Raw genomic sequence first — 24,902 nt, forward strand, 5'->3', positions numbered from 1 at the left:
AAGGGATGAGAATATTTTTTCATTTATCACAGGTAAAATTATTTGTCTCAAGTACGCACAAGAAAAAAAAAGCAGCAGTGACATCTACCACATTTATAATGTAGCATTACCTTCACCTTTGGTTAAAAAAAGAGAAAAGGAAATAGGGCACCTCTTCCCTAAACAGTCAGGGCTGCAGCTGTCAAAACCAGGAGGGCAGCATTAAGAAAAACATAACAGATGCTGAAAGATGTACTGCTTCAGCAGTTAGGGAAAGTGCACGCCTTAAACCAAACTCAGTGAGCTAAATGTATGGACAGACAGCCATCTTCAACCCCAGCAATGCCAGCAAGGAAGATAATACTTACTCTGAGGTCATAAGGAAGCATAACCAGCATCCCACTGTGATCCATGAAATAGGAAGCTTCATTATGTTCATACAGTTTTTTATTTCTAGGCATTAGCAATGGAGTATGCAGCTTGATGGCTCCTAACAAAACCAGCAAAATGCTATTATCTTCAGAAGTAACATCTGTTTTTGCAAATTCATGAACAACTTTGCAGTGATCAGTATCTTTTAAAATTACGTTCTTTTAGATGTCTTTAAATGGTGGAATAGGAAAATCTATTAAAGAAACCTATCAAACAGACTTTGATGTTTGGTCTGCCATGCTCAGAGTGCAGCCACTGTTCTATCTGAATCTAATCCTCACTGGAACTCTACTATAAATGATAATATCACTAATCATGGAAAAAAAACTTGGGGGGAAAAAACTTAAAAAGCTCCAAATACAAGTTACTGTTACAGATGGCAGATAGACAGAAAATATATCCAGCTCCCCTGTCTTTTCTGACAATTTTTCACTCTTTTAATCTCCAAGCTGCTGATAAATGCTAGAAAATTTGGTAAGTTTTAATGGAGGGAAAAGAAGTAACTCATCTTTATTTGGCTTCATATTTCCCAGTTTCTCTTATTACTGCAAAACCCCGATTTTGTTTAATCAGATTGTGATCTACCAGGAAATCTTCCAGTTTCTGTTTTAAAGATTACTCGTTTTTATAGAAAATATAACAAACCATCCAATAGCACCACATAAAACATTTCAGATGGGGCAGTATGTACATGAGTTTTCTTCCTTTTTTAAAAACTAATTTGAAGCAAATACTAATGAGTAGATGAAGTCACAGAGAGAAAAACCACTGAAGACTGTTGAAGATCATGACACTAGCTCTGGCTCAGGAAGTTTCCCAAGGGCACATCATTTCTGAGAGCAGTATCAATGAAAGCACCACTGTATGGCTGCTCTGTTCTTACTTCCTTTCCTTGGCCATTTGCCTTGTGGCTACATTCAGAGGGAGGGTGCTGTGTCACATGGATGTCTGGTCTTTCACTGTAGGGCTATCCACATATTCGTATCTAAATTTAACATAGCATTCTGCATCTGAAAGCTCCTACAGCTTCATCAGAACCAGATACATTCAAAGATGTAATTAAGATTTTAACTGTTCTTCCTATGGAGAATTTAAATCATTCAGACTTCAAGTTAACAGCCCAAAATTTAAAATTTCGAATAGTACCCAACTACTGAACAAACTCTGTGACTCGTGATGCCAAAATCGTTCCTTTCCCTTAAATCCACTCAGTCATGAAAAAGGGAAATGAACTTTTGTAAACACGCTCACCGTGTCTTTTAAATATCCGACTGATAATCTCACACACGTGCTGCTGGATCTTGGCTGCCCAAACAGAAAAACTGCCCTGAAACCGTCACAAATAAAAAGTACATACATAATTTATATGCAAGGAATATTCCACTTAATATAGGTAAAAAATATCGTACTATCTTCTTTCACTATAATCAACTGTATTGCTTCCACAACAAAAAAGAACAATAGCTATACAAAGCATTATTTTACTGTCACCTTGCACTTCTTTACAAAGATTTAAGAACTTAAAGGATTATGTTACCATCATTAGAACAAGAGAAAACACTCAAAGCCAACAATTTATGTTGGCAATCAGATGCTAAGTACTATCAGTTTAAGAGAGGTTAAGAGTAAAGCTTATTTCTTCATTGAAGAATCAATGTAAGGTTAAATACTAAGCAGGTTATGTGGGCCCCACACTGCAAATGTGTAGCTTTAAATAGTAACTCATGCAAAGGTTGATTTTAAGAGATAAAGCAATTATCTCATGTCTGCTTTGCAGTCAACCATAACAACTTTTTTTTTGTGGTTGCTTTTTAAAAATCCAACACAGGAAATAAACCAAAAACCCAACAGCCCTTAACAGCTACAAACCTTCAGCGTATCACTGTCGTAGGTGTAGTCTATAGCTGGAGATATGCGCTGTGAAAATATCTGACTCATCATAGTGCGGTAGGCCTTGCCATCCACATTGGCTAAGGTATGGTGAAGCACTTCATGAAGCTCAGACTCTTCCATTTGTGGTGGTGGAAGATGTTCACTTTTTAACAGCTCCACAGCTGTTGGTCTTGCTGCAGGGTCATGGTTCAAGAGCCATGTAATAACCAATCTCTACAAGTTAAATCAAAATTTTATTGTTTCTCTTATGCTATCAGTGTTTAAAATAAGCATTCTTAGGTACATCACAGGAATAAGATACTGAGAATATACAGGAAAAAAAGGAAATCGGGGTTTGAATCTTTAGGTTGGGTAATTCTTTGCTTATTCCAAGTATCTTTTGTTGTAGTATTACCTAAATAAAGAACTACTAGAACAAGCTGTTAGAAATTTGTTAGTCCATTTACATCTCTTGGGATGAAAAAAAACCACATTGTGACATTTATTGTCCATGTTATGCAAGCTCTGGCATCTCTATGAACAAAATCAAGAGAAAAGAGAATCACATGCATAACAAAGGTTTGTGAGTTACAGACACTACAGAGTGTATTTCAGTAAACTGTGTAACATAGAAACATTTTTATGGCTTTAGTGAGACAGACTGCTGTTCCACTACCAAAACAGACAAAAAGTTAATGCTAACTGTTAAAGAAAGAGTCCATTTGTACAAGGAAAAAAATTTTCTCATATGATTCAGAAAAAGTTACACTGCACCTTATCATTTCTTTCCTCTGCCATGGAGGCATAACTAAATAAGATGAAACAAAAAGAAAAAAAGAAACTATTCGAATCCATTGAGTACCTGTTGAATTGAGTTTCCAAAATAGCTCTTGGCAGAAGTATTCAAACTTAGAGCATTAATTTATGTTGTATCTCTCTTCTTGTTCTGTGACGTGGATCTCTTTCAAACATTTAAGGGTTAAAAAAACACAACTGCAATTACTTTGTGTCTAAAAGGTAAAAATTGTCCCTCAGAGTCTTAAAGGTATGCAGGCAAATTCTGCATTTCTTCATGACTGCACTTAGGGAATTCTGTAGATAAGCATGTTTCCATGACAACTTTATTATTCTTTTGAGATCTTTTTCTTTCTTTGTTCCAATGTGAGATAGTAACAGTTTGGCAGGAATCATTAATTTAGAATTAAGTGGGGAAAAAACAAGTGTTTCTTGATAGGGTTATCTACTAGTTAAAATGTCTTCAATATTACCTGCTTTGCATGCTTGACTTCATCGAAGTCTTGAGGAAATAAAATACTGGGCTACAAAACAAACAAACCACATTTGAATTAGAACAGCACTGTTTGTGCAAGCTGTCTTACAGACACTGAGCACTGTTACTGACCATGGGGGAAATAAAAACAGAAAAAAAACAAAACAAAACCCGTGATAAATTTAGTTTGAAGAGCTAACAGAAGGAATGTTAGTGAAATGCAAGTATGATGTTTGTGACAGACAATCCATACCCTCAGTCACTTATCAACAACAAATAAACTGGTTCTTGAGAACTCACTGGGTATAAACCCAGCTGTAGTAAAGCCATGATCAGTTTATTGTTGAAGTTTACACCTCTAGTGTCTTGCAATAGAAAAATTAATTTCACTGAGACAGAACAGTGACTAATGGCAGTAACATTAAGAAATCCAAAGTACATTAAGGAAATGCCACTAGGAGCTCCAATTCTTCCAATTATTCTTCCCTTCTACTTTTTTTTTTTTGTTTTTGCTTTTGTTTGTAAAGCACTCTCCATGGAAACATCTTTGCTTCTCTTAAGCTATTTGATGCTCAGAATTGATCCTTTATACCTGCGTACTTACTAATCTTAGCTGACCAAGAACAAAGATCCTTTCCGATGCAGTACTCATGGGATGGTAGGACATTTCAAAGAATATTATACCCAGACTGAACAGGTCCACTTTCTAGGGAAGAAAAAATATAAAATTCACAAGTAGTTCTTTTAAATTTCCATGGAAGATGACAGCAGAAGAAATGCTTTGGTTAAATCTCACGTTTTAGTACAAGACGTGAAAGGTGTGGGTTGCCTTTATTTGCTCTTCTGTTTAACTTTTTAAAGGCTCATAATCCATTAAGACCTGTTAGACTTCAATTACTTTTATCCTCACAGCACTGCCTTCACATATAGGACTCTAGTTCGCTTTTAAAGCACTCTTGCTTTGAGATTCAGCTTCTTTGTGCATATAACCAGGATGCTTTCTAATGAAAAAAAAAAAAGTACTGCCATCCCCTCAAATGACAATCTAGGAATCCAGGAGAGCAATTCTAATGATGATGTTTTTCTTCAGCAAAGACTCTCAGATTTCTAACCTATTCGTTTATAAAGATCCTCCTTTCAGCATCAACTTGCTTGCACATAGCCATGGCCACAGCATAGGCATCCTTTTACATTAGTCTACTCTTAAGCAAGTGAATGAGAAATATTCCTCCATCTCAAAAGTCCCACCATATCCTTTTCCATCTTGATTTCATCTCTGTTGAGCATGAGTGACTTGCATTGTACCCACTACCTTAGATTCCATGCTGCCTTTTAGTAAGTCTAGTCATACCTGATTGTACGTAGATTTTGTGTTTCCTTGGACCTCTGGGCTGACATACAGTGCAGTGCCAACCATCCCTGTCAAATTACCTGCAAAGCAAAAGATAAAAGCATTTGTTTCAAGAAAGCAGAAAACGTGGCATCAAAGTCAAGAAAACTGAATCATCTTTTGTCCTCATTCCTTCCAGGATGGAAGGCAGATTGTTATAAGAGACACCCAAACATGAGCAGACTGCAAAACAGTTCTCAACTTCACACATGAAATGTACATGTCTGTCTATACTGCCTACATCCTATCTATTGCTCTACAGAATTTTAGTAGCTCAGCACAAGTCCATTTCACTTCCAAAGCACTCAAGTTATGACAGAAGATATACTAAAGTTTTCTCAAAGCACAAAATTCATCCCAATATGGAAAGTGTTAAAGCCAAACAAAAAAAACCAAAAGCAATCAAACAAAAATCCCCCAAATCTTGAAATTATCCTATACAGAGAATAGAAATGCAGATGGAACAGGTATACAGGATCGCCATATGTCCCACCATAATAAAAGCATCAATCAATTGCAGAAGGCAAGTAGTGGAAGCAAATTTGTTCAGATAACTGCCCAAACTGCCAAATTATGTGGAACACATCCATCTAGAAGTTGTATTTTTTTCCCCATAAAAACACATAATTATTTATTTATAAACATTTATTTTATTTGTAGAACATGTTTTATTTTCAAAGAAAGAATGGAAGTTATAACAGAGTACATAAGATTTCTACATACAAGAGTTTGCTTAAAATCATTTAGAACAAGCTACTGTGTATACTAACCTGATGGGTCATAGTTAGCAAAGCTATCTGAGTGATTTTCTTCTTGCTTAGAGACTGCCTGAAATGAGGAAAAGAGACACACAGTAAAGATTATGGCATTCACAATATAATCGTTATCTTCTGTGTTCATCTTTCAGGTTTTTACAACACCGAGTGCTAATTGTTTAATTCACTTTTGGCTGTACTCACTGCATTTGCTGGATGATCTGTAGCTAAACCAAAATCACCAATTTTCACGTGATCATTGGAATCTAAAAAAATGTTCACAGGTTTCAGGTCTCTGTGGATCATTCCCTGTTAAAGCAGGAGAGCAAGAAAAAAAGACTGATAACAGAAGAAACAATAAACACAATGCAAAATGTAAATCTTTATAATAGACTGAAAAACAGTATTATATTAATTATTCTATAAGCAGTGGAAAATCTATTGCATTGAGTCACCAATGACTGATTTTGAAGACTGTAGTTGCTAGCCCAGAAGCTACAAACAATCCTTGGTGTTAGTACTTACCCAAAGCAACATTTTTTAAAAGGAGGCAATTTTTTATGACAAAAGGAAAAAATCTGAAGCGATTCATTGCAAAATTAAAGTTGATGAAAATATATGCCAAAACCCTAGAACTGAATAGTAACTGCAAGAGTAAGCACCACCAATAAACGCAATTACGTAGAATGAGAAGTTCAAAATGAATAGGATAGGATGGAATAGAATAGAACAGGTCACAGCATATATGTAAGAGACAGGCTGTAACTGTCACGCTTGCTGACCTTTTCATGGATGTAAGCTAACCCATCTAAAATTTCTCGGAAAAGCCTCCAAAGCCGACTGGTGTCTTCATATAATCCTCTGTCAATGGTGTCCCTCAATGTGCTCTTTTCACAGTATTCCATCTTCGGTTGTGCATACGTAAGAGAGAGGGAAGAAAGTGAGTATTGTCAAGGAAAAAAAACGATCAGAAATTTTTGTCTGTGAGCACCTTCATGCCTGGTTCCATAAAACACTGTTCAGAAGCAGATAATGTCACCTAAACGTTCAGGTACTTGGGATTTTCCTCAGATGTGTTTTAGCTAGAAAATACGTGCTCCTGAGTCCTATCTCATTTTCAGGGGCAACAGTATTAGCTTCCTTAATAGTCTGTTCTCAATCATAACGTTAAAAACAAGATGAAAGTAACCCACGTGTTCAAAACAGACTTTGAAATACCTCTGGCTTTACTTTTCTTGGCTCCTTGACTGCTTGTTTTATGCTATATACAGCACATGCAAACCAACATAAAAAAAAATCAAATTCCTTCTAGCTGCAACCCCCTTCCAGGCAAGGGCTATCAATAACTGCTTTATAAAAAATTACACACAGAACAGTTAGATATGACTGCTAACTTCTCTGTTAGCCTAACTCTTAACAGAAAAGAGATGTTCTCAGAAGTCTGAACATTCAAACTTGCATGAACTTTCTTTTGTTAGGGTCACAAAATGGCTTTGCAAATTACTGTATTTCCTCAGATGTGTTTTAGCTAGAAAATACGCACTCCTGAGTTAAAAACAGTATATACATTGTGGTTCATCTGAAAAGAAACAGGAAGTTTTCACATGCAAACCACATCTTCAAGTACAACAAATACAGTACAAAACAATGGGAAGCATTGCACAGTGCCTTCCCCCCAGCCAAACCTTCTAGAAAACCAGTCTATTGCATAAACAACACTGGGATTAGTTTCATTTTGTTCTTAAAATATCATTACTTTTCTCATGGAAAAACAAAACAAAGCAAAAAAACCCAACCCAACAGCAATTTATTTTTGCCAATTGGAATAAACAGCATCCTTTCATCTAAACACACAAGCAGCCTAACCTGGATGTACAGATAATGCACTGTTTGAATGACTGGTGTTCTGTCTTCTTCTTCATGGCTATTCTTTTCATTGCCTTCTTCATCCTTTATTGCAGTAAAAAGAACAGAACAGTTAATTACAGGAAGCAGTCCAGAGCTTTTTTATGCATCCTATCATTTTTATTGAGTTGAACACATTAATGAAAGCTCATCTTCTATGCCTGGGTTTTAATATTAGCAAAATAATACACTGACATTTTTGTAACACCACTGCTTCTACATCTGCTAGAAGAAAAGGTATGACCCAATTCTCACTTTTGAAGTGAAAACAAATAACATTTTTGCCATAACTAGACACTGGAGGAATAAAACTTGCAAAATATGTGGACAGAATCTAAATCTCCAAGTATGTTAGGTTAAAATAGAAATTAATAAAAATAAAGCATGCTTAGTAAAAGGAAAAATAAAAAAGGAGAAAATCAATGACTTTGCTATAATATATCAGTCTTCCCTATCCCTCCATGATAGAAAGTGCACCTGCAACCTTATTAAACATATATCAGGCCAACATACATCTCAACAGAAAGAAGAAAATCAAGAATCAATAAGAGCACTTTACAAACCCTCAGGATGGGCCATAACAGATTCTACATGCTGTAGAAAATTCTGCCCGTTAACTTTTGATGGTAGAGTCCTCTGACTTTTTACAGCACGTAGTGTGATTCAAAATCAGAACCACTATAACCTCACACACATCATTCTGACCTTCCATCTCTTTTTGACTGCTACAAACATGTCACCAGTTTGAAAAAGTGGCTAGTGTGAGCAAATAGACTGGTTTATGTCCCCTAAAAGTCGAATGGAATTTAGTGCATACTAAAATCCTAGAATTACAATAACCAGGCTCATGATTATAAAATATAGATCATGTTTAGCTCAGTGACACTGTAAGAAACAAATTCCAGATTAGCTGCATCAGCTAATCATTCTGACATAGCTCATGGTGGCACAATATTTGCTGGCATTAACATAACCTTGCATGATTCTGTATTTACACCGGATGTGAAACAAAACCTCTCAAGTTATCTGTTTGCTTGTCAAAGACTATTCTGTAACATTTCCATTTTTACTAGCTTTATCCTTGTACTTACTGGAGGATGACCTTTACTGTTCTCATCCTCGTTATCAAAAACTATTTCACTTTCAGAGTCTGTAGTTGGCCTATTAAAAAGAAAAAAAGAAAAAAAAATTTTAGTGTTCCTTACACAGACACTACCAAGAAACATTTAGTCAGAAACCTTGAGCCTATATTTGCTGGGGAAAAAAAGAAAAGAAATCAAAGCTTTTGTTGAATAACTTCCTATATGCCTTAAACAAAGCAAACCAAATGCATCCTGCTTGCAAAGCGGAACTTCCTTTGACAGATCAGTCTTTTAACAAAAGCATGTATTCCTATCAGTAGGATTTAATTTCTGTACACAGTAATCAAAATAGAGGTAAGTACACTTGCAATACAATGATTAAACAAAAAGAACAACACAAGCAAAAGAACCATCCCTATCCAGCGGCAGGCATTGAATATGTTACTGAAACCAAAAGAAGAAAGGATGAGTAAGGTATTTGGGGGGACGTTTAATTTTTATAATTTATTACAAACATTATGTCTTAAGTTGGAAGAAAATCCAACATAAAGAAAATAAGCAGCCATACATTCCGAAACAAATGTTAAGAAACTTCCAGAAGCACAAACCCACTTTCCTCTTATATACCTACAGTAACTACAAATCCTCTCCCCGGCTATCCAGCTGCTGGCAAACACAGGGCTTTCTTTTAAGCGGAGGAAAGAAGAAAAATGCAGCGAATCAGCTCTGACAAAGTGAGAATGGTAAAAGACACAAGCTTGGAACACTCGACTTCGCTAACATTTCTTACAGCACTGATGGTGAAGACTACTTACAAGAACGAATGTGAGAACACCCCATCACCATCATCATCGTCATCATCACTGGACTCCTGATCAGCTCCACTGAATTTGTTGCTGGAGGATCTCTCACACGAAGTGCTCCACTCAACTGAACTTGTCAGAACCGGGGGAGGAGCGTTAGCTTCCACATCGTTTGTCTCCTCTGCCGTAAGGATGAGACCTGCTTTGGTGGGCGTTCTTTTGTCTTCAGATGCCTCAGATGATGACACAATGGGAACAGGACTTTCGTGTTTTTCTATCCAAGCATTATAATACCTCACAATATTTTCATGGTTTAAACGGGAAAGTAACGTTACTTCTCCCTTAATCCTCCGGAACTGCTTACTGGCAGTGTTTATGCGGATACGTTTCACAGCATAATAGCAACCATCAAGCTTATTTCGCACCTGAAAAATTTGAACAAATCTGAAGTCAAACGCTTATAAGCACCCCAACCAAGAACAGCCAGGTCTTAAATAATTTCATGGAAGTGGGAAGTTTTCCCTGCACCTGGGAAACAGCAGCAACTGGAATACAAGCTTCTCTATACTGTATGGGACTCTTAGCAGACGTCTCTCTCAAAATTTATCAGCCTACTCAGCTCCAGATGAAAAGCACAACACAGGTATAGCACACTGGAAAGCCAAACAAACACTGAGTATGCTGTTTTGCTTCAGAGAAAACAAACTCATTCCCAAAAATGATTTCATAGTGGAAATAATTTTTATACCATACCTTGATGACTGCTCCAAAAGCCCCTTTACCAAGTAATTTTAGCTCTTCGAACTCATTGTAGTAGCGTGAAAATTGTCTCTGTGTTTCTGTGAAGAATGAAGCACTGGAGATCTGGCTGCTGGGCACAACAGTCTCAATGCAATCTATACCTGCCGAATCTGAAACGAAGATGTCACAGTTACCAGCACTGATAGCACAGGGAGAAGGTGGTAAGGCACAAGGCACTGTCAAAGAGGCATTAGGAAGAAGATAAGCCATAAATAACAAAGTGCAACTGAACCTGAAATACAGAAGTGCTCTGCTGAGGAGAGTTTAGCTCTGGTAAAACATAAACCTTAATGTGGTGTTTAGTCACTAACATTAATTATAGTGGACAAAGGAACTGATTCTAACAGAATACAGTGAGAAAATATGTTTCACTAGAACATAATCTTCCAGGAAGAAAATTAAGACTTCCTGACATTTACACCACGTAGCTTCCTCTGCTGATGAGAATACAGCAGTCTGACCACCCCACGTGTCCATGGACCAAAAAGCTAGCGTGGTCTTTAACTTCCAAATTAGTTACTGTAAGGCATTTGCAGAAACATGGTCTTGTGATGATCTAGCACAGTTCAATTCTTCATTATGCAGGCTTTGGTCCAGTTATCTAATAGAACACATAAAGAAACGAGTTTCTCACCATCTAGATTTTCTTCTGCTACAGGTACTTTCATTCGTGGAATGTTGATAAAACTATGTTGTAACAGTTGCTGAGGAGTCCATCTTTCCTTATCTTCCAAGCAAACACATCTGTTAGCAAAGCAAAAAGAGAACTGTTGAGAGAGCTATCCTGTATTGGGCCAAAATGCTCGAACAGATCTCCTTATATTTAAGAAATGATCACCTTTATCATTCTGACGGAATCAGAGGCCAAGAGAGACTAAATGGCTTATCCATAGAGACACACAAAGCTGGTGGCAGAACAGAGCAGAAGAGACCACCACACCCGTTCTCCTGAATCCCAGATAAGCAGCATGATCCTAGAGAGACAATGCCTCTTCTCTAAAACCTTTGACTAGTGACACCAGGAAATATGGATCAAGTCTTTAAAAAAAACAAATCAAAGAGAAAGACAAAGGAATGCAGCAAACACGTACTTTTCCAGAAAGTCTTGGAAGTCAGCAGGTAAGTTATTAGGAACAGCGACTGGATATTCCTTGGTTACTTGGCCCTGGCTGAGTGAAAGCAGAAGCAAGCCCAGACTCCAGACATCTCCTTTTTTTCCAGGTTTGTTGGGAAGAGAATCCTCGCTAAAACGAACTTTGGTTTGCTCAAAAACATCTGCTTTGCAGATATCCGCTAAGCGTTTGGAAATGCTGTAGTCTGTCACCTTGATGTTTCCTTCAGCATCTACCAGGATACTGGAAGCACAAAGAACTTTGTGCACTACTGAATTACTGTGCAAGTAGTCAAGAGCTGACAAAATCTGGCTTACATAATGGCGCAACTGCTCAATCGGAACTGGAGTCTCTTTGTGCAAGTATGTGGAAAGGCTGAAACCGCTTACGTGCTCCACCAAAATGTCCACCACAATTGAATCCTCCCGTTCTTTCAAGTTCATACATATGTAATGTACTATGTTTGGGTGACTTAGCTTTGTCAGTGAGCTGAACTCAGTCTCTGCACCCTGAAGCTGTTAAGAGAAAAACAACATAACGTGCATTGTGTCATATTTCACGAGTGCACAATTACTAAAACAGACCATATAGACAGAAATACCTCTACAACATATTGAAGCATTGTAGACAAGGAGCAAGAATAACTTTGGTTTCTGTCAGGTATGTTTGATTTCCTCTTCCTTCAGAATTTTAATATTACGCTATTCACAGAATCACAGAATCACAGAATTGTAGGGGTTGGAAGGGACCTCCAGAGATCATCGAGTCCAACCCCCCTGCCAAAGCAGGTTCCCTACAGCAGGTCGCACAGGTAGGCATCCAGGCAGGTCTTGAACATCTCCAGAGAAGGAGACTCCACCACCTCCCTGGGCAGCCTGTTCCAGTGCTCCGTCACCTCACTGTAAAGAAGTTCTTGCGCATGTTTGTGCGGATTGTGCTATTACTTTATAAATGCATACGTACAAATACACTTTCTTTCATTTGTATTTTACATACACTCCTAAACACCCCAACATATTCAACTTCCTCTGTGGTGTTGTAAGGGAACTGCTGAATCATGGCCTGAACCTCTGATTGATCACCTGAGGCGAGCCATGAGTCAGCCAGAGGAGCACAGCTGAAGGCAATTCACCTGTGCTGCAGGAAGGGGTGGAGCCTGGCTGCACCTCTCCTAGACCCATTTAAGAGCTGACTGCCAGTGGGGAAGGATCTCTTCTGGAGATCCACTCCATTGGAGTTTCCCATGTGGGCCCAGGATGGGGGTGAGTGTCATTCTTTTCTCCTCTAGTACAATAGCTATGTAAGCTAAGCTCTCGGATATACTGTGTCATCTGTATGTTCATTGATTGAACAGGTATAAATCCTCTGAACGGTAACTTCTTGAGACTTGTCACCACTCTCTCAATATAAGTTATCAAATTCAACAAAATCACTGAAACTTATCTAAACTTTATGAAGCCAAATATGAGAAATAGGCATTACCTGTTTCTTACACTTCTCTATTTTTTCTATTTCCTGTGCTGTAAGAAATTTTCCCATCTTTTTTTGCCAGTGCAGAACCCACTCGTATATTAAAACAAAATCTCCACTGTGAGTTTCCAAGGCATTGTAGGCTGATTTACCAAGCTGTTCATCCTTGCCTAAACAAAGTGAGAAAATGAAGAACATGTCTTATTTTTCTCCTAAAGGCCTAGCAGGAGCTTCTGCAAAAGTTAGAGACAGACTGGTTTTTATACTCTGAGAATTGCAAACTGAACAAATCTGTACCTATATGTGTCCTGCGAAAGACCTCTGATCAATATGATTGCTGTGCAGACAAAGTAAACTAGCAATAGATAAAACTACAGCATATTAACAAAAACTGCTGCATATCTAAAGAATTTCAAATTTCAATAACTAAATACTCCTCCCTGTTCTTATCGTTGGTTTCACGCTACTGAAAGTTAAGATGACTTCTTGCTTGGTGGCCATGCATATCTGACAAGCTTACTGTTTAAATTTAAAATCAGACTGTTTCTAGGACTACTTTAGCTATGAAGATAATATAAAATTTTGAGAAGGTGAGTTTTGTGGTACAACTGTTCAGCTAAGTAATTGATTCTGGAAAAGTAAATTTTTATTAATGTTAATCTCACAAAAATTTTAAATTCACCAAAATGTAACTTCCTATTATTTCCTACCACTTCTGGCTGTGACATTTCACTTCTCACAACAAGCTTCTCTCTGCCATTACTTCTTTGTACCTGCCAGCACTGCTCAAGTTCTACCCCCACCAAAACGGTATGCCAAACTGCAATTGTTTTTGCTTACCTAGACATTTTCCTTTATGCACAGTAAGTTGCCCAGCACCGCTTGTGCTGAAGTTTAGAACTTCATAATTTCCAGGGGACTCTTCATTATTACCAACAGAAAACTGGCGTTCTCGCCTGCAATTTAGACATAACATTTTTCACTGTGTCAAAACGATACTTTTGTTGCAGTCTCCAGTTCCTAAAAATACCACTCCTGCAACAGGATTAGCTTTCAGGCCCTTCCGCATCCAACAATAACATCCATCAAAGACACTGAGATGGCATAAACGTAAACATCTGAATAGAAATTGAGTATTTTATAAGCAACACCAAATTACACTCAGTCTCTACATTCAAATTTAGGAAAATGATTGGCAAGGAGTTCAATCCAAACTTTAAAACTTCTACAGCTCAGGATGACATTTTCAGTTTGGAAAACACAGTAATAGTAGTAACCACCACCACTACTACTACCACCACAGTATTGCTCTGCAAAATTTGCAAGTTTGACTTGACTTGTATTATACTTTATTATCTTTCATACAGTAACAAAAAGCAAACACTTGCACTTCTGAGAAGTTCATCCCAGCTTTTGTTCAATTATTTTTCCCTACTTAAAATGCGTTTCCCGTTTGCTTTTACTCCTCAAATCCATCCTTCCAGAAGGGGAAGATTTTGGGGAAAAAGTGGTACATTCCAAACTTTCATACGTGCACATTAGATCAGAGAGAAGTCCAGACCACTATCCCAAACCTCCATTACTTTTTGAGACAATCTACTTTGAAATTAATGGAAATATTACTATTTTCTCTAAATAAATGCAATCAGTATAGAAATAACAGGAGTATATAAAGAAAAGTATATGAAGTAGAAGCTCAGTCAAAATGCCAGTTTAAAAAAAAAAAAAAAAAAGCCCCATATAGGAATAGTCAATTCTCATCGGTACTGTATATATAAAAAAAGACATACAAAGAAAGCACTTGGCTTTCTGAATTAAAATATAATTCATTTATAAAATTAATAGAGTGCAAAATAATCTTCTGAAAGTTTGACTCCTAGCAGGCAAAACTTCAGGCCTCAGAAGCATACAAAGAATGGGCATCACTGTTCTTGTAAAGATAGACCTCAGAAAACTAAATGGGCCAGCTTTTGCTTAACTCTACAAATATGGTACCAGGATGCTTCTATAGTATATTTGCTTACTCTCATTACTGTCAGTAGAAGCAACTCAGCTTTTATATCCTTCTTTGTAAGAAAAAAATAAGACAGTGTAAGAACAGTTCTGTGGAAAGTTAATATAAGTGCACTGTATGTGTTCTGGATTTAAGTACAGTAACAAACATTTAAGACATTTGTCCTTTTCCTCAAGCACATACAGCACCTCACTTTAGTACACTAAGATTAGCAAGGACATAGGAAAAGAGATTTCTGGACTATCTATACTGTACAGAAACAACTGCCAAATACAAATTGTGCTAACAAATTCACATGCAAATAGACATACATACTTTGAACGCCCAACTGAATTTGGGCGTTGTTTGATATTCGTTCCATGTTCCAAACAGTTCCCATTAAAATTGGAAGCAACTCTGTACCCTGATGCATCTCTTCTGTGAGAATTTTCTTGACTTGCCAGAGCAGCAATTTCCAGACGTTCCTAAAGATCAGGAAAAATACCAAGTACATAAACAGCTCCTATCCTCAAAATTTGTGGGTACATCTATTACGCTATGAAGTCACCACAGTCCCGGGGAAAATACAGTTCCACTAGAGATAAGGCTGAGGAAGAAATGCTAAGATTCAGGTAGTACATTTTAGCACTGTCTGTGGGTGAGAATGTAAAGGTGCTTTGCAGTGAAACTGGGAACACGTTACCAAGCTAGCTTTATTCTCTATCTGTTTGAAAATATCCATCTCAGTGCACTAGAAAGATTAAAAAAAAAAAAAAAAAAAAAAAAAAAAAAAAAAACAAAAACAAAAACCAAACAACTGTTTTCGGTTATAGTTGATTTTATTTCAGAAATAAATTCCATGCAACCAAGAACAGAAGATGCTATCTTAACTTAGGTCTCTTAAAAGAACTGGATAAGTAAAAAGGAAAGATGTTCAGAAAATTCAGTCAGGAAATTCTCTCAGAATTCTATAAATATGTGCTACAGTGATGGAAAGAGGGGGAAAAAAAAGTGTTGCAGTGCTCAGAAAGAATACCTGTTTGGCAATCTCTTTCTTTTTTCTTTCTTCTCTTTTCTCTTCCTCCCGTCTCTGAATCTCATGAAGGATTTCACGTTGCTGAAATGAATTTCAGTGCTGTTAGAAATGCAACAGTAAATACAGTGCAACTGCTAATCTTAGCTTGTTAAAAAATCCAGGACATTGACATTGACTTTTCAAGGGTATCGGAGAGTATTCACAGATCTCAGAAGAACAAAATGACAAGGCAAACAAAAAAAACAAAGAACAAACAAAACAAAAACCAAAACAGAAGACAAATTAACTCTTCTGAGGAAGTTAAGAGGAAAAAAGTATGAATTGTGAATGGAGCTGCGAACAAAAGGAAGTGACTTCTACCAGCACACCCAACAGTAAAGTTTCAAACACAGCACATTTATTGAGAAATAAAATAATAGCTATTCTGCCCCTATTCCCACAGTGTAATTTCACATCAGAAGCCTCTGTGTGACCTACATGAATCCCCTCAACTCTAGGGCAGAATAAATTTGTCTTTCTCGCTTAAGACATGCTGGTCTCTAGAGAAGCCTGTGACAGTGAATACAGCAGTCACCCTATGGTGAATGAATAGGTAGGATTACCTGCCTGGCTGCTACTACCTTGTTTAAGGTGGAACACACCCAATATATACATTTACTCGACTTTTGTTAGCAACTTCCTCATAAATGGTTTCCTTAGGATCACTAATCAACGAGATTTTTTTCAGGCACTAGTACTTCTAAGGGTTAAAAACTCATCAGTAAGCTGTTACAAGGGAAGCAGCAGACAGTTCACAGAGTACTCTAACTCTGACAGCTCTAACAAACTCATGGCAATGCAGGACAATTTACAAAATCCTTATTATTAAAATAAACAATACAGAGTTATTCACATTTCAATTTCTCTTACCTCCTGCTCCTCTCGTCTCTTAACTTCTTGTGCCCTACGCAATTCCTCCTGCGCCAGCCTTTCTTGCTCTTTTTTGTGATTTTTTAGCATTTCTTCATGAAAGGACTTGGAAGGTGGTTTATTATACTCACTGAGAAATGACTGTACGTAGCCTGCAAGTTCAAATATCATCACCTGAAAGAAAATAAGTATGAACGGCAAGCAGAGCTCAATCTAGTTCCAAGAACATAGCAAAATGACAGCCAGCTTGGAAAAACAATACAGCAGCAAGATGTGACTGTTCATTTTGTTACTTACCAGAGGTACTTCCATTATTTTTGTAAGATCTACTCATTAATGAACTGTGGCATGAAAGTCCCTGACCACGGTAGCAGATGGTGAAAATTACTGTCAGAGAACTTTCAAGCACCTTTCTCCTTCCCTCTCTGCAAAATCCTTTTTCTTGTCTTCTCTTGCTGATATCTTTCTACTTGCAAAGACACGTATTTAAGACTTATCAACTACAACATAATAAATCCATTGCACTCGTCTATCACTGTACCTACTACTACTACTGAGTAGTCACTCCATTGCTAATGTGAAATCCAATCCTTCTACAATCTAGCCCCAGAGCTAGAACTCTAAAGCCACTGAAGGCATTCCACATTCATAAAGCTACAACAACTAAAATAAGAGCTGCACTGAAAGGGTCGCATGATTTGCTAGGTATGTACTGATGACTGATTGATCTGTCAGGACTTGGACTTTCATTGATGTAGGAACATTCCTCTGTTACAGCATGGAGTGCACAGCGCTAGCAGACCACTGCATCTCCAATACCTAAGGTCTTACATTATCCACCTTATTTAAATATGCACTATCACAGAATGGCTGGGGTTGGAAGGGAACATCCTTTTCCATCCCCCTGCCATGGGCAGGGCTGCCATCCACTGCAACAGGAGACTGAAGAGTTCATGCTTGGAACTTTCATTTAATAGAAACATTCTTCACAACGATGTAAGTCATACTTCTAATCTGGAAGCATGTCCTCATATTACAGATACATTTTGCTAGTACTACTTAGACCAAGGGTGCATTTCTCAAGGATGTGAAAAGTTCTTACCTCTCCACAGCACTCTTTTGCCAGTTCAGCTAGTCTGGATTTTAACTCATTTATTTTCTCATTAGACAAGCCTTTGGGATTTTTCAGTTGTATTTCAGGAACACTGGGAGACAGCAACAGAACATAAAGAAGGTCCTCATAAAGAAAAAAAAAGGAAGTAAAAGGAGGAGGGAAGGGGAATGAACAGGAAGAGAGGTGGAGAGAGTGTAAAAAGCTACATGAGATACAGAGGGCTGGTAAAAAAAAATATATCAATGATGGAAAAGGAATGGAGTTTATCATCACTTGGCAACTAGTTAGTGGTCAACAAGCAGTAGGTAAATATTAAATATATAACACAGAATAAAGCCAGAGATATTATTTTACACTCATGAACTTCTGGCTGCATATTACTTGTCAGTTATATGTAACAGAAGAACTTGCAAGGAAAACCCTGCAGTTTCTCACAATTCCAATCTTTGTTAGTCATTCATATAAAAGTGCTTTACAGATGCTACTAGCGTAACACTGAGGTGGCTGAAATTCATTTATCCCCACTATACAGGTGACAAAAACTAAAAGGAAAGGTGCAATAACAGGAATAAGTAAGACATCCATACTATGCTAACTTAAACTAAAAAGAAACAAAAATAAAACAAGAGGGGCTGCTGTGCCCTGTGCTCCCCAGCACATCTGATCCCCTGCCTGGCTGTAAATAGTGCTTCCCCTGTATGCTGCTCAGGGCCCACATCAAACAGGTGGGCCAAAGGCTGCAATGCTGTGGACACAGCCAGTGACACAGGGACTGAGGAGAACATTTTCCTCAGTGCTTGTAGGGCAGTACTTCACTCAAAACACATTTGCTAATCCAAAACACAGGAAGTGCTGATTTCTAGCAATTCTTTTTACATTCTCTGTGGAGAGCTCTTCCAAAAGCTCAGAACACGAATATCAAATACAAATGGGACAAAAGAGTGTTTAAAAAATAAAAGGTAAGTCCTTCTCCGAGCAGAACAGATCATGGGCTGGAGAAGTTTCCAAAGGGCACTAAGATGCTGACAGGCACACCTGTCCTTATTGCACAAGAAACCACATCCAATTCAGGTGAAAGAATTAGTTACCTATTCAAAAATAGCAGAGCCTGAACAAATACTGACATGAAGAAAGCAAGAATAAGAACAATGAATGTAACTACATGTTTTTTCAACTTACGTGAAAACAAATAAATGCTCAGAGAAAAAAAAAAAGGTTCTATCTGAATGTTCACTCACGTATCAGGGTAAGTATGCGGGCACTTGACCCAGAGATCAACTTTGGCGTACACCTCATCATCACCAGTCAATCCCTGAGGATGCAGAACTAAATTGATTTCTGGAGGCTGTCGTACCTATAGCAGAAAACAAAGCTTTAGATTTAAAAGGGTTTTTTCATCGTCGTTTTCGTTTCTATTGCTATAATGAAAGCAGGAATTACTGCACACAAGTCTCCCACCCATTTTTATAGCAGAACTCAGGTCAGACCACCCAAACCGTGAGAATAATACAGTAATGTTGACACTGATCAATGAGAGAGCTGGTTCGTTACAACAGCTTATCCAACACACTCGGGAACTTCTTTGGATAAGAGCACTTATCAACAAGATGAGTCAGACTAAGCAGAAAGGAAGTTTCATATGAGAATCCTCCTCTGCAAGAAAAAGTTAGGACACCTGGACAGCTTACTTATGAAATATGACAAGTTAACACATTCAGTGTACAACTGAAAAGACTTCTTTTTTGTTTTAGATCATTAACAAATACCAGTCAGCATTTTCTTTTCCAACATGACAACAGACCGTGAAACTGCATCTTGTGCAGCCAAATGAACAGTAAATTTTTGTATTTATATTTTTTATTTTTGGCATTAAACAAGATTTTAACAAGTCTTCCCACCATTTCCTTGAAACTGCCTGTTTGCCTTAAAAAGAACAACAAAACATGTCTATGTAAACATTCCAACCTTCTTCATCTCAATTAGAATGTATTTTTTTAAGGTAAGAGATCTTAGCAGTGTGATGAACAGGGAAGGAAATAACATCACAAAAATATGAGAACAGGTTAGTAGACTGTTGGTATCCCCTCTTCTTTGCATTTCCAAGCGGGAGAAGCACAGGTTACACACAAATTTTGTAAGGAGGGAGAGCAGGCACGTTTGTGAAAATGCAGCAAGTTATGGGCACTGCTAGCATCAAATGCCACCACCACCCCAGTAAGTCAGAAGTTTCTGCAAGAATTCTAGCTTCACGTGGCCAGCAGGAAAAACAGTATCAGCCATAATGTTCTGCAAGAACCAAAGCCAAAGGCAGCTAACAGATGACAGCAGCAGTGAAGTTATGGGGAGGTGACATAAGTGAGTAGTACTTGCAGCTATGGAAAACTGTGCCACCAGATGCAGCTGGAAAAAAAAAATTGCAAGAAGACATTGTGTGCATGGAAGGGAGATGGAAAGAAAGCACTGCACAGCAGACTTGGGCAATTAGCAATAATTGGAAAAAAAGCAAATACTACAGAGTGAAAGTAGAGGTTGTGACGGAAACAGCCCCGTTCCAGTGAGCCACCGCACAGAACGCACGTACAGAGTTCAGCAACATGTGCGCCGACGGGATGAGTTAGGCAGCCTGTAATTAGCCAACAAAAGAATTCAAAAGCAGCTTTTCTTAAGCTGGCAATTAATTAAAACGCACGTTACACGCAGAGCATTAATTACGCCTGCGTCAACCCAGAGGACAAGCGCGGCGGCGGGCGGACAGCAGGCCCCGCTCCGTACGGCCTCGCCCCGCCCGGCGGCACCGGCGCCCGGCACCCCGCGCGGACAAAGCGCGCCGAGGAGCGCCCAGCGCCCGGAGGAGAAGCGCAGGACGGCGGCCCTCAGCACCCGGCCGCGGCGCGCCGCTCGCTACCTTCCAGGCCCGGCTCCGCCGCAGATCCTGGAAGTCCTGCCCGTAGATGGACTCCAGCGCCTGCAGCTCGTTCTCCTGCCGCAGCTGGTAGCTCTCCGGTGGCTCCGCGGCCACCTCCGCGGGCGGCTGCCGCGCGTCGCTCGCCCGGGCCATGTCAGCTCCCCCGGGCGGGAAGCGGCCAACACGGGCGGGCGGCCCCGCGACGCTGCCACGCTCCCGGCGGCGCCGTCCCTGTGCGGGCCGCACCCCCCGGGAGGAGGGGCCGGAACGGCGGCCCCGGCGGTGGGGCGGGCGCGTGAGGCGGGCCGGCGGCCGCGGAGTTGGATGTGGGGTGCAAGCCTGGCTCGTAGCCTTTACGCCTCACGCAGCGCCGGGAACCCCGTCCTCACGGCTGCGCTCCCCACCGTATCCCTAAGCACCGGCACGCAGCAAGCAGGAGTCCAGCAGTACCTGCTCGCTTCTCGCTTTTACGGGCGTCTGCTGTCAGCGGGCCGCCTCAGGAGGGACGTGCCCTGCAGAGTAGCCTTTGTGGGTTTCCACCTGTCCTGAAAAACTCGCTTACGTGCATCCCTTGTTTTTTTGTTTTTTTGTTTTTTTAATTCAAACCCCGGTCTCAGAGTACCGGTTGGGGCCACAACTCGTAACTGCTGCGTCTGCAGCTGTATCGCGGCATCAGTACCAAGCAAAACCTGATTCAGGTCTATTCCGCTACTCCTAGTTCCCGGCTGGCAATGCCCGCAGGGCCCATCAGCGGCAGCACTCTCCTGTTTTATTGTCCTGCGGGAGCCCCGTGTCGAACGCGGCGCACAGCGCCCAGCGCGTCACGCGAGGCGCCGGCTGCCCCCCCGTCCGCCGCTCTGCCCCCAACATGGCAGCTCCGGCCGCTCCGCAGCGCTACGTCACGGCGGAGGCGGGATCTCGGCCGCCGGCTGCCGCCTGCCGCTGGCGAGGTGTTGATGCGGGCTGTGTTTGGTGCGGAGCTGCGTTTGTTCTTTAGAGACTCGCGCGCTCCTCGCCTCGGAGCTCACAAACAAATCACTTTCCCTGTGAACGGCGAGAGCGGCGCCGCGGCGCTTCGGGCGCGGGCTGCCGCGTGCCGCGCGGGGCCGCGCCCGCCGTCGAAAGCGCGGGCAGAATGAAGGCGGGCGGCAGGCCGGCCGCGGGCGGAGAGCTGCGCCGCGTCGCTCGGGGCTGCGGAACGGCGCCGCCGCGGGGGCTGAGCGGAGCGCTCCGGAGCCGGGCGCGGGCTCCCGTAACTTTCGCGGACGGCCACCGCGCGTGGTGAGCCGCCGTTGGGACTCTCCCCGTCCGCGCTCCCCGCTGAGAGGCGCCGGACACCGCGAGGCGAGAAGCATGGGACGGCGGACGGCGCGGCGGGGCCCCCTTCTCTTTTCTGGCCGTAGCGACTCGCAGGGCAGGAGCGCGAAAAGCCGGGCCTGCTTCCCGGGACGCAGAAACGCGGTGACGGTGGCTCCGAGGGGTAGAGCCGGGGCTCCCTCCGCAGCGCCGCGTTTTCGCCCCCGCGCTCCGCTCGCTCGCTGAACTGCTCAGAGAGGGTGCGAAGGGCGGACGCCTCGCCATGGGGCACGGCGCGAGTCGGGCTCCGCTGAACGGCAGCGAGCCCGCCCCGTTCCGCGCCGTCGCCCTGGGGGCGAGGAACGGGACCGCGGCGCAGATGGCGTGGGGCGGCGGCAACGGCAGCGCGGCCGGGCCCTGGGGCGGCGCGGAGCGCGGCGGGGAGCCCGGATACCGACACTTCGCCACCGCCGCGCAGCTCGTCATCTTCGTGGGCTCCCTGCTGGGTGAGTGCGGGCAGCGCCTCGGCCGGGGCCGTGGTTGGCCGCGCGCTGACTGTTCGCGAGGCGCTGCCGTCTGCGGGTCCGCGGCTAGAGATGGCTGGCGGGTTTCCCGTGCGTGCCAGTGATCGCTCTGAAAGACGAGGTGCTTGTCGCAAGTGGAACCGGAGCGTTTTGTGTATTACTTTGCTATCAGAAATTATACGGGGGAAATGCGTCGGTTATAGCTTTATTCCCAACTGTAATGGGACCGGTTCTTATTATCATAGGAATGCATGTGGAGTGCTTTACCAAAGTTTACTGAGTATCTGCTTTGTACTACGGTGATTCAGCACTTGTGTGCTGCGGATCTCACACGAATCCTTCGGAAGCACTTCACGCTGTAAGCAAGTGTAGCTACGTGCTGTCTTACCTGCCTGTTCTCTTCCAGTACGGAATTGTGCACTTGCAGTATGTGGTAGTAAACTACTGCTGTGTTCTGTGTAACTTCATGAAGGTGTGCAGATGGGTGCACTTGCTACTTCACGTTCCTACAAGGTGATTACAGTGTGCTGTTAGGAACACGTGTGCGTTTCCTGCCGAACAAAGTTGTGGTGTCCCATTTGATGAGTCAGGTTAGCACTGCTTGGGAAAGCAGTGAGGAAGGCTGCAGCTGTTGAGGGCATTGGGAATAGTTACCAATGTCCTCGGTTCTCCTGGGTAATGTCGATAGGTCTTTGCTGATGGCTGTGACTTGTTGTCAGTGTTTTGGTTTTGTCTGATTTTGAGTAGTGCTAAAATCAATATGTATGCAGTAATACATTCCACTACTTATTTCCTCTTGATAGTATTTCATATCACCTAACTGCTTTCTTCCCAAAAATATGATGAGCATTGTCTTGGAACACTGCTGAGCTCTGGGTTTGCTCAGTGAGAGATGTACTGGTTATTGCTGCCAATTGCAGAGTGGTTTGACCTCACTTATTTCTCTTATCCAGAGGGGGTAATTGTGGTTCTTGGTTGATTTTGTTGTTTTTTTCCCCCTCCATTTTGTGTGTAGGTAGTGTGTAAAAATGATTTTGTTGCAGCATGTCAGTTAGTGCCCGGCATAAAATCACAGCCAGTAAACAGTAGGTGAGGTTAGCAAGCCTGTTCCCAGTGGCGTCAGCAGTGTCCTAAACACTACAGAACTGGACAAGAAAAGCCTATTTTTCAGTTCTTATTCTCTGTCTTTTGGGCTTTGAGCCTTAAAGATGTCTATTTGGATCGTATGTCCCAGGCCTACTTCCTTGACAGTGGATCCTCATAGACACTGATGTAATTAAGCCATCAGTGGCTTGGAGACTTCATAATAAAATGAAGAAAAGTAAACCAAACCAGCCAAATACTTAAATTTCACCAGACTGACTGTAAGTCAAGGGTTCAGCACTCCTGCAGTTTGCTTTTGGGAGACAGACTCTGATTTGAGACTGTTATAAGGAGGTTATCTGCGGATCAGCTGCAGAGAGGCGCATGATGCTGATCAGTAGCTTTCCAAAGCTTGTCTTAGAGCAAAGCCAGAGAGGAAATCATGGTGTCTTGCTCTCTTCTGCCTCTGAAAAGTCTCTTGAGCTACATACGGAATAGCAGCATTCTTTTTCCCAGTGAGTCTCAAATTCCTCCTTGCAGAGAGGAAACCCTTCAAGAGAAGCTATGTTTTCTCCTTCTGCTAAGCATGAGGGGAGGGGCACTCTCATTATTATAGGGAGGATGTGTGATTTGGGCTTGTGCATCACACATCCTTAGTGTGTGCATAAGCTGCTTTGGTAATGGATACGATTGCATGGCCCTTTTAAAAGGAAAGATTATTTTTGCTTCCAGCATGATAGGGAGCAAATGTATATGCCTCACTGTCGGTGATGAATGCTGACATGAGCATCAATCTGAAGCTCAGAGAGGTCCGGGTCTTACAAGAAGAGGGAACTGAAGTTGAGATTGTGAATTTTAATTTGGGATCTTGCCCTGCAAAAAGATGTGATAGCTGTTGACTGTCATGAGACAGATATACGTTTTTTTTCTTTTTCTTTCTTGTTGGAGGCATTTCTGAGACTTGTAGGGAGACTTCTAACAGTAGGAGGAATTCCTGTTTGCTTTGCTTTTGTTTGTGAGAAGATGGTGCTATGGTGAGTATTCCATGGTGTGTGTAAAGGACAAGGTAATCAAAATGTTCTTCTCCAGTAGCAACAATAATAGTACTGGTTTCTATAGTTCTGTGCATCTTTGAAGGGAATTTCATAGCTGTCATAGCTGGTACTATGTG

At 41.2% G+C, this 24,902-nt stretch overlaps 2 protein-coding genes across 3 annotated transcripts in view; one reads left to right on the forward strand and one right to left on the reverse strand.

Moving 5' to 3' along the window:
• EIF2AK4 (eukaryotic translation initiation factor 2 alpha kinase 4) overlaps positions 1–21,062 on the reverse strand; it is a 33,190-nt gene extending 12,128 nt beyond the window's left edge. Inside the window, exons 1-23 of one of the 2 annotated variants that reach the window (XM_048947436.1) lie at positions 20,829–21,062; positions 19,162–19,277; positions 17,912–18,014; positions 16,810–16,983; positions 15,901–15,981; positions 15,201–15,349; positions 13,712–13,827; positions 12,884–13,041; positions 11,381–11,916; positions 10,924–11,033; positions 10,242–10,399; positions 9,501–9,913; positions 8,695–8,764; positions 7,565–7,648; positions 6,481–6,603; positions 5,903–6,007; positions 5,714–5,771; positions 4,905–4,984; positions 4,158–4,259; positions 3,552–3,602; positions 2,281–2,517; positions 1,663–1,738; positions 348–469 (exon numbers count right to left, since the gene is read on the reverse strand). In XM_048947436.1, coding sequence (XP_048803393.1) covers positions 348–469; positions 1,663–1,738; positions 2,281–2,517; positions 3,552–3,602; positions 4,158–4,259; positions 4,905–4,984; positions 5,714–5,771; positions 5,903–6,007; positions 6,481–6,603; positions 7,565–7,648; positions 8,695–8,764; positions 9,501–9,913; positions 10,242–10,399; positions 10,924–11,033; positions 11,381–11,916; positions 12,884–13,041; positions 13,712–13,827; positions 15,201–15,349; positions 15,901–15,981; positions 16,810–16,983; positions 17,912–18,014; positions 19,162–19,277; positions 20,829–20,981 — 3,375 coding nt within the window. In that variant the 5' untranslated portion in view covers positions 20,982–21,062. Of the gene's footprint in view, positions 1–347; positions 470–1,662; positions 1,739–2,280; positions 2,518–3,551; positions 3,603–4,145; positions 4,260–4,904; positions 4,985–5,713; positions 5,772–5,902; positions 6,008–6,480; positions 6,604–7,564; positions 7,649–8,694; positions 8,765–9,500; positions 9,914–10,241; positions 10,400–10,923; positions 11,034–11,380; positions 11,917–12,883; positions 13,042–13,711; positions 13,828–15,200; positions 15,350–15,900; positions 15,982–16,809; positions 16,984–17,911; positions 18,015–19,161; positions 19,278–20,828 lie in introns of both variants that reach the window. The other variant, XM_048947435.1, reaches the window with a different exon arrangement.
• A 939-nt stretch (positions 21,063–22,001) lies between these two features.
• GPR176 (G protein-coupled receptor 176) overlaps positions 22,002–24,902 on the forward strand; it is a 31,215-nt gene continuing 28,314 nt past the window's right edge. The window contains exon 1 of the mRNA XM_048947460.1: positions 22,002–22,630. Within this exon, the coding sequence (XP_048803417.1) occupies positions 22,408–22,630 (223 nt within the window). The 5' untranslated portion in view covers positions 22,002–22,407. The remainder of the gene's footprint in view (positions 22,631–24,902) is intronic.

The sequence above is a fragment of the Lagopus muta genome, chromosome 6, assembly GCF_023343835.1.
Source record: "Lagopus muta isolate bLagMut1 chromosome 6, bLagMut1 primary, whole genome shotgun sequence".
Classification (NCBI taxonomy): Eukaryota; Metazoa; Chordata; class Aves; order Galliformes; family Phasianidae; genus Lagopus; species Lagopus muta.